The sequence below is a fragment of the Nicotiana tabacum genome, chromosome 2 (assembly GCF_000715075.1).
Source record: "Nicotiana tabacum cultivar K326 chromosome 2, ASM71507v2, whole genome shotgun sequence".
Classification (NCBI taxonomy): domain Eukaryota; kingdom Viridiplantae; phylum Streptophyta; class Magnoliopsida; order Solanales; family Solanaceae; genus Nicotiana; species Nicotiana tabacum.
Window position 1 is genome coordinate 29,789,515 of NC_134081.1, and position 13,925 is coordinate 29,803,439.

At 38.5% G+C, this 13,925-nt stretch overlaps 1 protein-coding gene across 1 annotated transcript; it reads left to right on the plus strand.

Moving 5' to 3' along the window:
• The first annotated feature begins 7,953 nt into the window (after positions 1–7,953).
• On the plus strand, positions 7,954–13,823 carry LOC107776033 (wall-associated receptor kinase 2-like). Its single transcript, XM_016595846.2, has 4 exons — positions 7,954–8,597; positions 9,605–10,095; positions 11,771–11,947; positions 12,302–13,823. Exons 1-4 carry the CDS (start codon positions 8,077–8,079, stop codon positions 13,579–13,581), a joined length of 2,469 nt encoding a protein of 822 aa, XP_016451332.1. The 5' UTR covers positions 7,954–8,076; the 3' UTR covers positions 13,582–13,823.
• The last annotated feature ends 102 nt before the right edge of the window (positions 13,824–13,925 follow it).

A 13,925-nucleotide genomic window follows, 5' to 3' on the forward strand; every position in this document is an offset into this window, starting at 1 on the left:
CTTAGCTCAGGCAAAGAAAATAGAGGAGCTCGAGGCTCGGTTGGCTTTCGAACTTGCAAAGGCCAAATCTAAAGCCGAAAAGGCAAAGGCCGAGGCAGAGGTGATCGTGGCTGTCTACCGATCCGATGCTGAAGCCGCTCAAGTCCAAGCGGGAGAGGCAGCCGAGACCACTCAAACTCGAGCACATTGGATTGCTGAACTCGCCAAATGCCAATCTCGGAGGGAAACCCTCGAGGAGATCCATGCTCGAGGTTTCAATCTTACCGATGAGATAATAAAGGCTAAAGAGTATGAAGCTGATGCTAGAGCGCTGACCTCTTCCGATGATGATGATGATGATGGCAGCAAGAGCAGGTCCGATAATAAGGAGGACCTCGATGGAGAACAAGCTACCCTTGAGGAAAATTAGGAATCTTAGGCTTTTCTTTTTTGATTTTTTGTGCGGGACCCTGATCGGTCCTTGTAAAAATTTTCGTATAGATAAAAGATCTTTTTTCTCTTTGACTTGTCTTTATTCTATTTCATGCCTCGTGAAAATTCTATTTCATTCATGCCTTATGGAGATTTTGCTCCCAAGTTTGGGACTTTAGGCAACTAGACTAAAGTCGGACCAGTGTAGTCTTTAAAATCGAGTGAGTACTTGCGCGGACTCGAAGTAGAGTGACCCTTAGGTTTTAGTTGAGTAAGGACGATTTTTTGAACTCAAAAAAATAAAATGGCTCCTAGGCTCTTGAGTTAGGCCGATATGGCCTCAAAAGAATGGCTTTTCCCCTTTTTCGGCTTGAAAAATTAATTATAAAAATTTGTCATGCCTTAGCACGAGATAAATTTGTACACATTATGTTTTTCGAGGATTGGTGTTATCGAAATCCTTTGCTTTGTTATGCCTTAGCACAAAATTGTCCGGGAGTTCGAACAATTCGCTACCCCTTAGGGTTATTCGAGGGTCGATATTATCAAGACCCTTAGTAATTCATCCGAGGGTTGCCTTTTTTAACCGGTTTATGAGAATATTTGAAGGCCTGTTTTATAACGGAATTCGGACGTCTCCAAACCGTGTTAATTTGGCCATAGCCTTTAGTTTGAGATTTGCCCTGTAGGCTTGTTTCCCTGCTATACTTCGAACTCAGTTGAAGTATCAGTCCCCGAGTGAGGTGGCCGTGGCCTATAAAATTGAGAATTTTCTTTTTAAGGTCTTACGATTTCGAGGTTTAGTAATTCGATCATATCGATTTTTTGGACGGCAGTCCCCGAGTATAGGGTAAATTGTTTGAACTTCAGTTGTGATCGGCCCTTAAGCCAGTTTCCACAATAGATCATAAGTATGAAATTGTAAAGTATAAATTTCTCTAAGGCATGGAACATCTTGTAAGGAAAAATACTTCTTTCAATAGATTATACATGCGTACATGTTTTGCCATTAGGGCTCGAGTAATCTACATGGACACGGTTCATTTGACCGTTTGGTCCTTTACCTATCGAGACCCTATTGACACGAAGTATTTTCCTTGTAACTATCCGAGGGTGATGCCTCCCAGTATTCGAGGTTGATTGTAAAAGAGCTTCAGATACTATTGAATTGCTCTAAGTTAGCACGAATAATGGTTGCCTCATTAAAAATCTCGCCGGAAAAACCCATTTGGAAAACAATCCGTCTAAGGAAAAAAGAGTGCAACACGTGCTTTCAGACCTAAGGACATTGTGTTTGAAAAATCCTTTGGTGTCTTCGATTAAACACCTGCAAATGGTTAGTATAAAATATAAACAAAAATGGATAAGGTCGTACCTTAGCAGTAATATCATTTGAGGAGTGATATGTTCTAATTGTTTGGTAATTATTCGTCGTTCATCGTGTCAAGTTTGTAGGATCCCATTCCGATGATATCGAGGACCTGATACGGTCTCTCCCAATTCGGGCCAAGTTTTCCTTCGTTTGGGTCTCGAGTATTGAGGGTGACGTTCCTCAAACCAAGTCCCCGATTTTAAAGTGTCAAAGATTGGCTCTTCGATTGTAGTACCTTTCGATCCGCTTTTTCTGTGCGGCCATTCGAACGAGGACGGCTTCCCATTTTTCATCTAGCAATTCGAGGCTTGTATTCATAGCCTCGTGATTTAACTCTTTCGTTGCATATCAAAACCTGACGCTAGGTTCCCCGACTTCAACCGGGATAAGAGCTTCGACGCCATATACTAAAGAGAACAGTGTTGCCCTAGTACTGGATTTTGACGTTGTTCGATACGCCTAAAGGACTTCGGGCAATATTTCTCTCCATTTTCCCTTAGCGTTGTTCAATATTTTCTTTAGATTTTGAATGATAGTCTTGTTTGTCGATTTGGCCTGTCCGTTCCCCCTAGAGTTGTTCATCCTCTTTCGGAGTATGAAGCAACGGCGGGCTCGAGAGGTACCACTTTAATTCTTCCAATGCTTGTTGGGTTTCCGGGGTCCATGCAAAATTGTTCTTCTTTTTTAGCAGTGAGAAGAACCTATGACTTCTATCTGAAGACCTCGAGATGAATCGTCCTAGGGCGGCTATGCGCCCTATTAATCTTTGTACGACCTTAACATTGTTCACGACTGTGATGTCTTTGATTGCCTTGATCTTATCGGGGTTGATTTCGATCCCCCGATTTGATACCATAAAGTCGAGGAACTTGCCCGAGCCGACCCCGAATGCACATTTCTTCGGGTTGAGTTTCATGTAGTATTTCCTTAGTATATCGAAGGTCTCCTGCAAATGTATCAAATGGTCCTCTGCTCGCAGGGACTTAACTAGCATATCGTCAATATAAACCTCCATTGATTTACCTATTTGTTCTTTGAACATTCGATTTACTAAGTGTTGATAAATGGCACCAACATTTTTTAGTCCAAACGGCATTGCATTGTAACAATAAGTGTCGTACTTAGTGATGAACGAAGTCTTTTCCTGATCCTCCGGGTTCATTTGTATTTTATTGTACCCGGAGTAGGCATCGAGAAAACTAAGAATCTCGTGGCTAGTCGTGGCATCGATCATGCGGTCGATATTCGGCAGAGGAAAAGAGTCTTTAGGACATATATTGTTTAAATCTTTATATTCTACGCACATTCGAAGTATATTTCCCTTTTTAAGGACTACGACTACGTTTGCTAACCATTCAGGATATTTTACTTCCCGAATGGATCCTATTTTGAGAAGTTTGGCTACCTCGTCCTTGATGAATGCGTGTTTTACCTCGGATTAGGGCCTTCTCTTTTGTTTTACCGGGCGAAACTTCGGGTCCAAGCTCAGTCGATGTGTAGTGATCTCCGGCAGGATCCCTGTCATATCTAGGTGGGACCTAGCAAAACAATCCATATTATTGATAAGAAATTTAATTAGTTTTTCCCTGAGCTCGGGGGTTAACCCCGTACTCAGGTATACCTTTCGATCGGGTAGATGCTCGATCAATATGACTTACTCCAGCTCTTCGACTGTCGATTGGTGGCGTCAGAATCCTCGGGGATTATGAAGGATCGAGGGGTCCAGTAGTCATCGTCCTCGTCCGTTCCCTGCTTCTCCGACTAACTCGAGGCTGGTGACTGTGGTTGATATTTAGCTTCCTGTTTTCCTTTGGACTCCGATCCCTTTATTGACGAAAGCGCCGATACCGGTATTACTTCGTCGACTGTGAACATCTCTTTGGCAGCATGATGTTCCCCATACACCATTTTTACTCCATCCGGTGTTGGGAACTTCAACATTTGGTAAAGGGTTGAGGGGACCGTCCTCATGTTGTGAATCCAGGGTCTTCTGAGCAGTGCGTTGTATCTCATATCGCCCTCAATCACATGGAACTTTGTTTATTGAATAGTTCCGGCTACATTTACTAGTAGGATGATTTCACCTTTAGTTGTTTCACTCGCCATATTGAAGCCATTGGGAATCCGAGCTGCGGGTACGATTTGATCTTGTATGCCGAGCTGCTCCACGACCCTCGATCGAATAATATTGGTCGAGCTTCCTAAATCAATTAAAACACGTTTAACCTGAATTTTATTCATAAGGATAGAGATTACCAAATCATCATTGTGGGGTTGTGAGACCCCTTCTGCTTCCTCATCATTGAATGATAAAGTACCTTATGGCACATAGTCTCGAGTTCGTTTTTCCCGGGTGATTGATACTTTAGTGCGTTTGAACACAGGCCCTTGTGGAATCTCGACCCCACCAACTATCATGTGAATCATGTGTTGTGGTTCTTCCTGATCGTTTTTCCTGTTTGCATCCCTATCTCTGAAATGATTTTTAGCTTGGTCGCTCAAGAATTCTCGAAGGTGACCCTTGTTGAATAGACGGGTCACCTCCTCCCTTAGTTGTATGTAGTTTTCGGTTCTATGACCATGTGTACCATGGTATTTTCATATTTGATTGGGGTTTCTTTGGGATGGATCAGTTTGTAGGGGTTTGGGCCATCTAGTATCTTTAATTCTCCCAATGGCTGACACAATACTTGATGCGTCGATGCTGAAGTTTTATTCTGATAATCGTGGTGCTTTTGTGGGATCGGCATATTTATCGAAGCCAATTTTGCTCATAATCCCTCGAGAGCTCTATCCACGATCGTTTCTTCGATCATTTCGGATAGGATTGTGTCCTGGACCGCTGTTTCTACGATCTGCGTTGTATGGTTGATACCGATCTCTGTTCGACGGGAGTTTTCTGTCGATATCGCTTTGAGTTCTGCCGACAGGCCTATTTGGATAAACGGAACCGGAAGGGGTCCCCAATTGATCATCCTCGACCCTAATCGTTGACTGGTACCGATTATGTACATCGGCCCAAGATACCACTGGATATTCAATTAAATTCTGCTTTAGCTGTCGTGATGCCAACGAACTTCGTTACTTCGTTCGTTCAAACCTTGAGTAAAGGCTTGAACAGCCCAATCGTCTGTGACCAGTGGTAGTTCCATGCATTCTATCTGGAATCGAGATACGAATTCCCTCAATATTTCATTATTTTTTTGTTTCACCTTGAAGAGGTCCGACTTCCTAGTCGCAACCTTTATTGCTCCGGCATGTGCCTTTACGAAGGAGTTTGCAAGCATGGCGAAGGAATCGATGGAATTAGGCGGCAAATTGTGGTACCATATCATTGCTCCTTTCGACAAAGTTTCTCCAAATTTCTTCAGTAGAACAGATTCAATCTCATCGTCTTCCAAGTCATTCCCTTTTATTGCGCATGTATAAGAAGTGACATGCTCATTAGGGTCGGTGGTCCCATTGTACTTAGGAATTTCTGGCATTCGGAATTTTTTCAGAATGGGTTTCGGTGCCGCACTTGGAGGGAAAGGCTTCTGTACGAATTTCTTTGAATCCATACCCTTTAGAATCGGCGGTGCCCCCGGTATTTGGTCAAACCCGGGAGTTGTTTGTCTCTACTTTCTTGTCATTTGCCTCGATTTTGTTTTCTCCTGATTCAATCTGTTTAGTGAGCTCCTCGAGCATTTTCATAATGGCGGGGTTAGTCTCTGATTTGTTGGCGTTCGACCTTTCCGGCACAGGCTCGGTCTTGTGGACGACTTCTGGTTCGATCCTACTTGGTATTCGGTGCTGATTTTGTAGTTGTGCTATAGCGGCTTGTTGAGCCTGTAACATTTCGAATATCAATTGGAGGCTAACTCCACCATCTTCTCCGCTCTGCGTACCTCGACCACCTGATCGAACTTCCCTGCATAAGCTACCTTCGGGATCAACGCCTAAATTTAAATTTAGGGTGATATGTGAACTGACATCGACGGGATTTGCAATTGGTGCTCCCTCGAGGTCAGCCTGAGGCGCCTCGATCCCAGGGGCGACTATATTGTCATTTTTTCCAGTTAAATCTGAGGCCATTGTCACCATGTGTAGGCGCTACTTGTGAGTTTGACATGTTTATCCTGAAAATAAAGATTCTTACGAGAACAAATGTAAAGCAGTGTGTGTTATCGGAATCAGTATTAAGCAACCACTACTATCCTTGGCCCCACGATGGGCGCCAAACTATTTACCCTTAAAATTAGATAACAATTAAATTTATAATGTGGTTCTAAGGACACGTGATGTCACTTAATACCAATTGATAAATATGAAGATTAATAACAGAAATGAACTATAAAGTAAAGCAAAGCAGTGTTAGAATGGAACTCAGCCCTCGAGTTTGGATACCCTCGAACTGGTTGATGTAAGAACAATTAAAATATAACAAGTCGATGAACAATAGTATAAATGAGAAAGAGAAATATATTGCTTTGATATCTGTCAATAATGTGTCTTACAAATGATTAGAACCCCCTTTAAATAGTAGAGGAATTCTACTTATGGTATAATTCTAATTACAGAAGAAAATCTCATGATTAGCTAATTAACCGTTTCTGATTTGATCCGTTCCGAAATTTACGCCATGATCTTCGACCAGTCACGGATATCTCGCCTTTCTGTTATTGTGCTATCTTCGATTTTACTCGATGTTTGTCTCATTTGGTTTCGATCGCTATTAGCCTCGATCTCGACAGGTACCTCGATTCTGAACTCGGTACCTTATCCTCGTAATTTAGTCTGTTCCGTTACGAGGCCGTCTTTCGATACAACCTCCCGGTCTCTGTCAAATAGTAACGTCGGGTGGGCCCGACTTTAACCGTATACAAAACCTTAGGAGGAAAAAGGAAATAATTACAAGACACCCTATACACAGATTCTTACGTACTACTTTCAGAGAAGATCTTAATAACCATTTTACGCCCATTGTACGTGTACTTTTAGTTATATAGTCATTTACCCTACGTACTACTTTGTTTTCTATCTAGAGGCCGTAAAGTTTGAAATGGCAACAAATAGAATCAAAGGATTTGCGAGTGTGTACGAAGAGGACATGTGTGTGTACAAAAAAAATTCTAGAAGAAATAACACATTCGGAAAAATGAGGAAATTGAGTTATATCGTAGTTTAATAAGAAGTGCAAACTGCAGACTACAGGTCCTACTCAAACAATTTTTGGACAAGAAAATTGTATCAATCCTACATTATATTAAGAGCAATATATAAAACTGCAAAATGGCAAATTGCCAGGCAATATGTACTGTCATAATGGTCAGAGTATGAGTGTGCAAAATTAGGGACCTTATACAATGCTTCGAAATGGTGCATGACTTGCTGTGACACAAAGGTTAAAAAGTAGAACGTTGACTAAACGTAGTCCATGGATTAGTTTGAAATTGATACAAACCAGATAAAATAATCCCCAGAACTCGCTTTAATCATTTCTTTATTTAGTATTTAGATTAGTTTAGCTCACATCTCGATTATTTTACTGTATTAACTCAAACAGAAATTTTTCTTTCTCTGCTCAAATTTCGACCCGATATCGAGGATTCGTATCCATTGAATCACTAACCTGCATTCACTTTAATGATTCCTTGTCGACTTTGATTTTGTCAAAGTCTTTGCTGTTTGGTGGGCACATTATTAAAAAGTCAAAATTACGATTGTCAGCGTCGTCGACATTTTTACTAGTATGCCTCATTGACATTCGCAATATACAAAAAGAAAACAATTATTTTTAAATTATACTCATCCGTTTACTTTTAGTTGTCCACTATACTAAACAGATTTTTTTTTCTCATTTTACCCTTATCATTAACTACTTATTCCCTAAATCATTTGTCAAAACTTTTGAAAATGCTATCATTATTATAGGTAAAATTATAAAATACATGCTTCATTTATTTTTTTCTTAAAAAGAGTGCAAAATTAAAATAAATAACTAAAAATGTACAGAGGGAATAATAACCACTCAACTTTGCATCTCAGTATCTAAAGTCATTTTCTTCTTCTTTTCTTTTTTTGGTTTCCCACTCGATATACCAACTACGTTCGGATTTGCATCGAAATATCCCATATTAAGAGGTAAAGTACTCCTTAACCGAAGCGACTCCATAATTAGAGCCCCAAACCTTTCTTAAAAATAAATGAATACTTTATCACAAATTTTAGTTGGTAAGCCATTTTCTTCTTAGTTCTATATATGATACCCGTTACTCAATACGTTCTTTTACGTTATTATATCTCCCACAACCATGCAGCAAAAGCAAGTTGCTCAGATTTCTTTCCAACTTCCCTGTTTCTTTTTCTTTTTGCTAATCTCGACATTAGCCACCGCCCAATTTACCACCACTAACACCCCTTCTCCTCCTCCTCCCACCACCAGTCCCGCCACTTCTCCACCCACCAACACCACTTCGCCGCCAACCAACACCACCTCTCCGACCACCACAATCACCAAAGCTGTTAACATCACAAAACCAGGATGTCCGAAACAGTGTGGAAATCTTACAGTTCCATATCCATTTGGGATTGGCTTAGGATCTGGTTGTGCCTTAGACGCAAGTTTCGAGATCAACTGTGTCACAAATGCAACAGGTTCTCAAACACCCTTCATATGGAACATCCAAGTCTACGACATCTCAGATGCTGAAATGCGAATATCAAATACCATAAATATGAAGTGTTTCTCATCAACAGGAGCTTTGCTTCAAGATGATCTTGCTTGGATGAATTTAGGAAGATCAAGTCCTTACAGTTTCTCTTCTCTCAACAGGTAGTAGGCCTATCCAGAACTGAACCTATAGTTTTCTGCTCCAATCATATATATGCACCATGATTGTTTTTAAAATGCTCATATGTGGCAAATGGACTCGTTCATTTGAACTTGGGCGGGTATAAATGGGTCAAATCAGTAAATATGCCATGCTCAATCAATCGAAGTTAGCTTAGACCTAGCTACCATTTGGACATAGATTTGATTGAAACTTGAAAAAAGAGTTTTTAAAGTTGTGTTGAAAAATAATTTTTGAATATTAAAGTTGTGTTTGGACATGCATTTTATTTGAAAAAAGTTAGAAGTTTTGTGAGTGGGAAAAAAAAAAATTCACCCAAAAACTATCCTACACCAATTTTTGAGAATTTGAAAATTTTTGAAGTTTTTTTCCTCAAAACATGATCATATTTCATAAACAATCAATTTTTTTAAAAAAATTGAAAAAATAAACTAAAATCTATGGCCAAACGAGAGCCTAAATTGGTGAATTAAGATGCGTCAAAAACATAATGGGTCATAAGCTAACCCGTCTAACATGATCCAACCTCCCATCGTTTTTTAATTTTTTTGTTTTGAAAGAAAAGGTGAAAAGAAAACCAATGTTTTCTCTTAAATTATTACTCTCCACTTTATAGTCACACAAATATTATAACTTGTTTAGAGCCACAAGTTTTAAAAAAAAATCATTTCTTTTATAAATTTTATGCTCAGTCAAAATAAGTTCACATAAATTGAAATAGAGGGGTAGTTTATATTCTTCCTATGTTTACATAATTTTCAATCTCAAATCTGATTTTGTATGTCTAAATTTGGATTGCAGTTTGACATGTGGGGTTATACTAGTTTAACTCGTTTTGACCCAAATTAAATTAGATTGAAATCCAGTGGATCAAGCCAACAAAAATGCTATCAATCAACCCGTTTTAAATTGATAGGATTACTAAAAATGAGTTGATTTGGCCATCTGTTTACATCTAAACTTACTGATTGTAAATTCACCTGGGCAGATTCACTGTGGTTGGTTGTGATGATGGTGGTATAATAAATGGACGTAACTTCGCTAATGGTTGCCCCGCTCTCTGTAGTAGCTCAAGGGAAGTAGTTGAAGGAAAATGTATGGGTTTTGGTTGCTGCCAAATAACAATACCAAAAGGCTTGAAATATTTCAATACGTCTATGATAAGCACGAAAAATCACAGCGGATCTTGGTCGTTTAATCCATGTGGCTATGCATTTCTTGGTGAGGCGAGTCGCTTCGAATTCAGGGGTGTACAGGATCTCAGTGATGTTAATTTTGTTAAGAAGATTATGGATAATGTTCCCATTGTGCTAGATTGGGCTATTGGAAATCTAACTTGTGTTGAAGCACAGAAACGCAACGATTATGCTTGCCTGGAAAATAGTCGCTGCGTTGATTCTGATACTGGCCTTGGTGGTTATAGGTGCAACTGTAACTCCGGATACCAAGGCAATCCATACATTGGCTCTGGCTGCCTAGGTAACTTGATTTCTCACATGTTTGAACTTCCTTTTTGCTTATAGAAGAATTGTTTTTTTTTTTACTAGAAAATCAATAGTAGTTCTCAATTTGCTCTTTCGATTCAAACCTGGACCTGACGTGACATTGGAGGTGAAGCTTAGTAATCCCTAATACATCCCTTTCATTGAAGTTTGACTTAGTAGATATTTCTTCTATTTCAATTTATATGATATCGTTTTATTGATTACGGAACTTAAGAATGAAATGAAAACTTTTTTTAAACTTGTGGTCTTAAATATGTCATGACTTTCGTGTGGACATGAAAAGTTTTAAACTTTTAAGCATGTCATAAATTTGTATGGCTATAAAAGTTTGTCACTATACAAAATGGGATGTTCAAGTTAAATTTTTCCTGACTTTAGAAATTAAAGTGCGTTGTTTTCTGAACGGACTAATAAGAAAATAGTATTACTCTTTTTTGTATTAAGGTAGCAGTTCTATGTTTGCTCTTTGGGTTCAAACCTGGATTGGACTTATCACCTAAGTTGCACTAACTCTTTATTATTTATGACGAACTCGTCTTAACACGACACTGGGACGGGTGTGGGTGCGAGATAAGTTTGGGATTGTCAACCAACTTCAGATACTTTGACTGGATTCCATAGACAAATTTGGGGGGAAATTTGAGATTTTGATTTCTCAAATAAAAGATAAAACAAATTTAAATATGGGAAATGACATACCTTCAATATTATAGTCCTTTTGTCTCATATTCGTTGCTTCTATAAAAATTTAGAATATTTTTATAATTATGAATTTTCTTAGCCGAATCCGAGCAATCATATCCATATCCGGAATTCCGGATCCGCACCCCACGAATCTTAAAATTTAGATTTTGCCGAATTCGACTCTCGGATCTGTACCCGTATCGGATATCCACACCCGAGTCCGACCAACTTAGCTTATAAGTAATTCATCCCTCTTACCAAAGTTTGACTTAATAGATATAAATTGCCGAGTCTTTTTTTTTTCCTTTCTATTTTTCTACTTTTTTGTTTTTTCTTTCTTTTGTGGGGGAGGAGGTAGTTTGATCCCCTCTATTTTTTAAAATCTCACTTAATACTTTTAAAAGTTGAATTCGAATTGTTCTTCATCAGCTTATAGTAATTTGTTACTAGCTTATACGAAAATATATGGAATATTAATAATGTTATAGATAAGTAGGACTTTATGCATGAGAGACAACGCCGCTGTAATTTTAATTGAATAAACTATTTTGAGTTGCATTGGTCTAGCAGTGAGGTTGTTAGTTAGTAACTTATTTCATAGAGTAATGTTTAAAGATTCCAAGGTACATATAATTTAGTACCTTAAACATGATAAAGAATATGGTTTAACATCAACTTGTTTCGTTATCTTAAGTGGAAAAGGTCAAGATACATTGAAAAGGAGCAAGGCAGAGCAAAACACATTTAACAAGATCTGAGAGCTGTTTAAATGTTCCTAGTTGCCAAGCTTAATTAAATAGTCCTAGTTGCCATAAGTGCACAAAATAATGCTGGAATTATTCGTTCAACAATTTCACGTCTTTCTAGACAACTTTTGCTAGTAAATGTGTAAAAAGAAAAACAGATAAAAAAAGACAAATCGTCAGCGATAAATATGACTTTATTTTCTGTGTTTTGCATGTCAGATATTGATGAATGTGCAGATCCAAATGCAAATTCATGTGAAACTATTTGCATAAACACGCCGGGGAGTTACAATTGTTCTTGTCCAGAAGGATACACCGGTGATGGCAAAAAAAATGGTCGTGGCTGTATTGCGCCAAGCTCGAACTCTGAATTCCCATGGATTAAGTTTTCTGTAGGTAAGTTTCCCAGAAATTAAACTCGTCTCTACTCACATGTGATACATAGTATTTTCAAAGTTAGGGAATGACTAGGAAAGATGCAATTTTCTTCTTTAGTAACTATTGATTAGGATGTCGTTGGATATTTCGCTAATCTTTAGACACACCTGTGACCCGTCCCAGTAACTAAAAGAAATATAAAAAGAATTAAAGAAAGAGACAGAACAGCCAAACTGATACCACACAGTAAAGGAGCATACATGTCCATTCTCTTAGATCATGAAGCTTTAATCAGTCCAAATTGCTAAAATCCCCGCTCTTTCTAATTGCAATAAAGAGGGATTTAATTTTAATTTTTTTATACAAACACAGGTATGGGAGTTGGTTTTATGTCCCTAGTGGTTGGGACAACTTGGCTCTATTTCAGCATCAAGAAAAGAAAACTCATTAAACTTCGGGAAAAATTCTTCCAGCAAAATGGTGGTTTGCTATTGAAACAACGGATCTCTTCTGACGAGGGTGGTGTGGAAGCAACCAAAATTTTTACCGCTGAAGAGTTGAAGAAGGCTACAAACAACTATGCGAATGATAGAATTCTTGGTCGGGGTGGAAATGGAATTGTCTATAAAGGTATTTTACCTGATAATCGCATAGTTGCGATTAAAAAATCTAAGTTTGTGGACGAGGATCAAGTTGAACAGTTCATCAATGAGGTACTTATTCTTACTCAAGTCAACCACAGAAACGTAGTGAGACTCTTTGGATGTTGCTTGGAAGCTGCAGTTCCTTTATTGGTTTATGAATATGTATCTCATGGAACTCTTTACGAGCATATCCACAACCAAAATGGAGCGCCTTGGTTATCTTGGCAAAATCGGCTAAGAGTTGCTACTGAGACAGCAAGTGCACTTGCTTATCTTCATTCATCCGCGGCAATGCCTATAATTCACAGAGATGTCAAGTCTGCCAACTTATTATTGGATGATGTTTACACTGCGAAAGTGGCAGATTTTGGAGCTTCCAGATTAATCCCTCTTGATCAAACACATCTCGCTACATTGGTTCAAGGGACATTAGGGTACTTGGATCCTGAATATTTTCGCACAAGTCAACTGACAGAGAAAAGTGATGTTTATAGTTTCGGAGTAGTCCTTGCAGAACTTTTGACAGGAATGAAACCTATTTCGAGGGACAGAAATGACGAGGACAAAAATTTGGCAGAATATTTTGTTTTGTCCATGAGAAAGAATCAATTGTTTCAAATTCTTGATCGCAGAGTAGTAAGGGAAGGAAGCCTCGAGCAACTTCAAAAGGTGGCTGAACTTGTGAAGAGTTGCCTTCACTTGCACGGAGAAAATAGGCCTACGATGAAAGAAGTAGCAATGGAACTTGAAAGTTTAAGAAAGTTCACCAAAAATAACCCTTGGCCTAACGGACATGGACATGAAGAGAATGAAGATGAAGTATCAGATCTTTATACAATTCCAATTGACTCTAATACGGGTATCGACAATTTCTCTGGACAATATAGTTCCAACTCCAACACAAATAGCAGCAACTTTTCTGGACAATATAGTTCGGATAGTTCTTCATTGATGTATAGTACTCCGAATACAAATATCCCATTGATCCAAAACAGAAGGGCAATATGATGATTGATGAAGATTTTCTGCAGTTGTACGTTCTTTCCTTCTCGTCTTTCTTCAATGTTGAATTTTCTGATGTAATTTTTTTTGCTTTTAATTTGTACCTTTCTCTTTGAATTTTGGTTTGCATAGAAAACTTTTCCGTCAAGGATTCTATTGCCTTGAGAGTCAAATTCCTACTGAAGCTAGCTTTTAAATATATTGTTTCTCGTTTTATTATGAGATAATAATAGTTTTTTGTGTCATTATTACTGGTTATTGTTATTACTTTTTCATCTATTTTCTGTCTTTTATGATGCTGATATTATTTTTCTGGTTTCTGTTGTTGTAACGGATTTATTGTCTCTTTT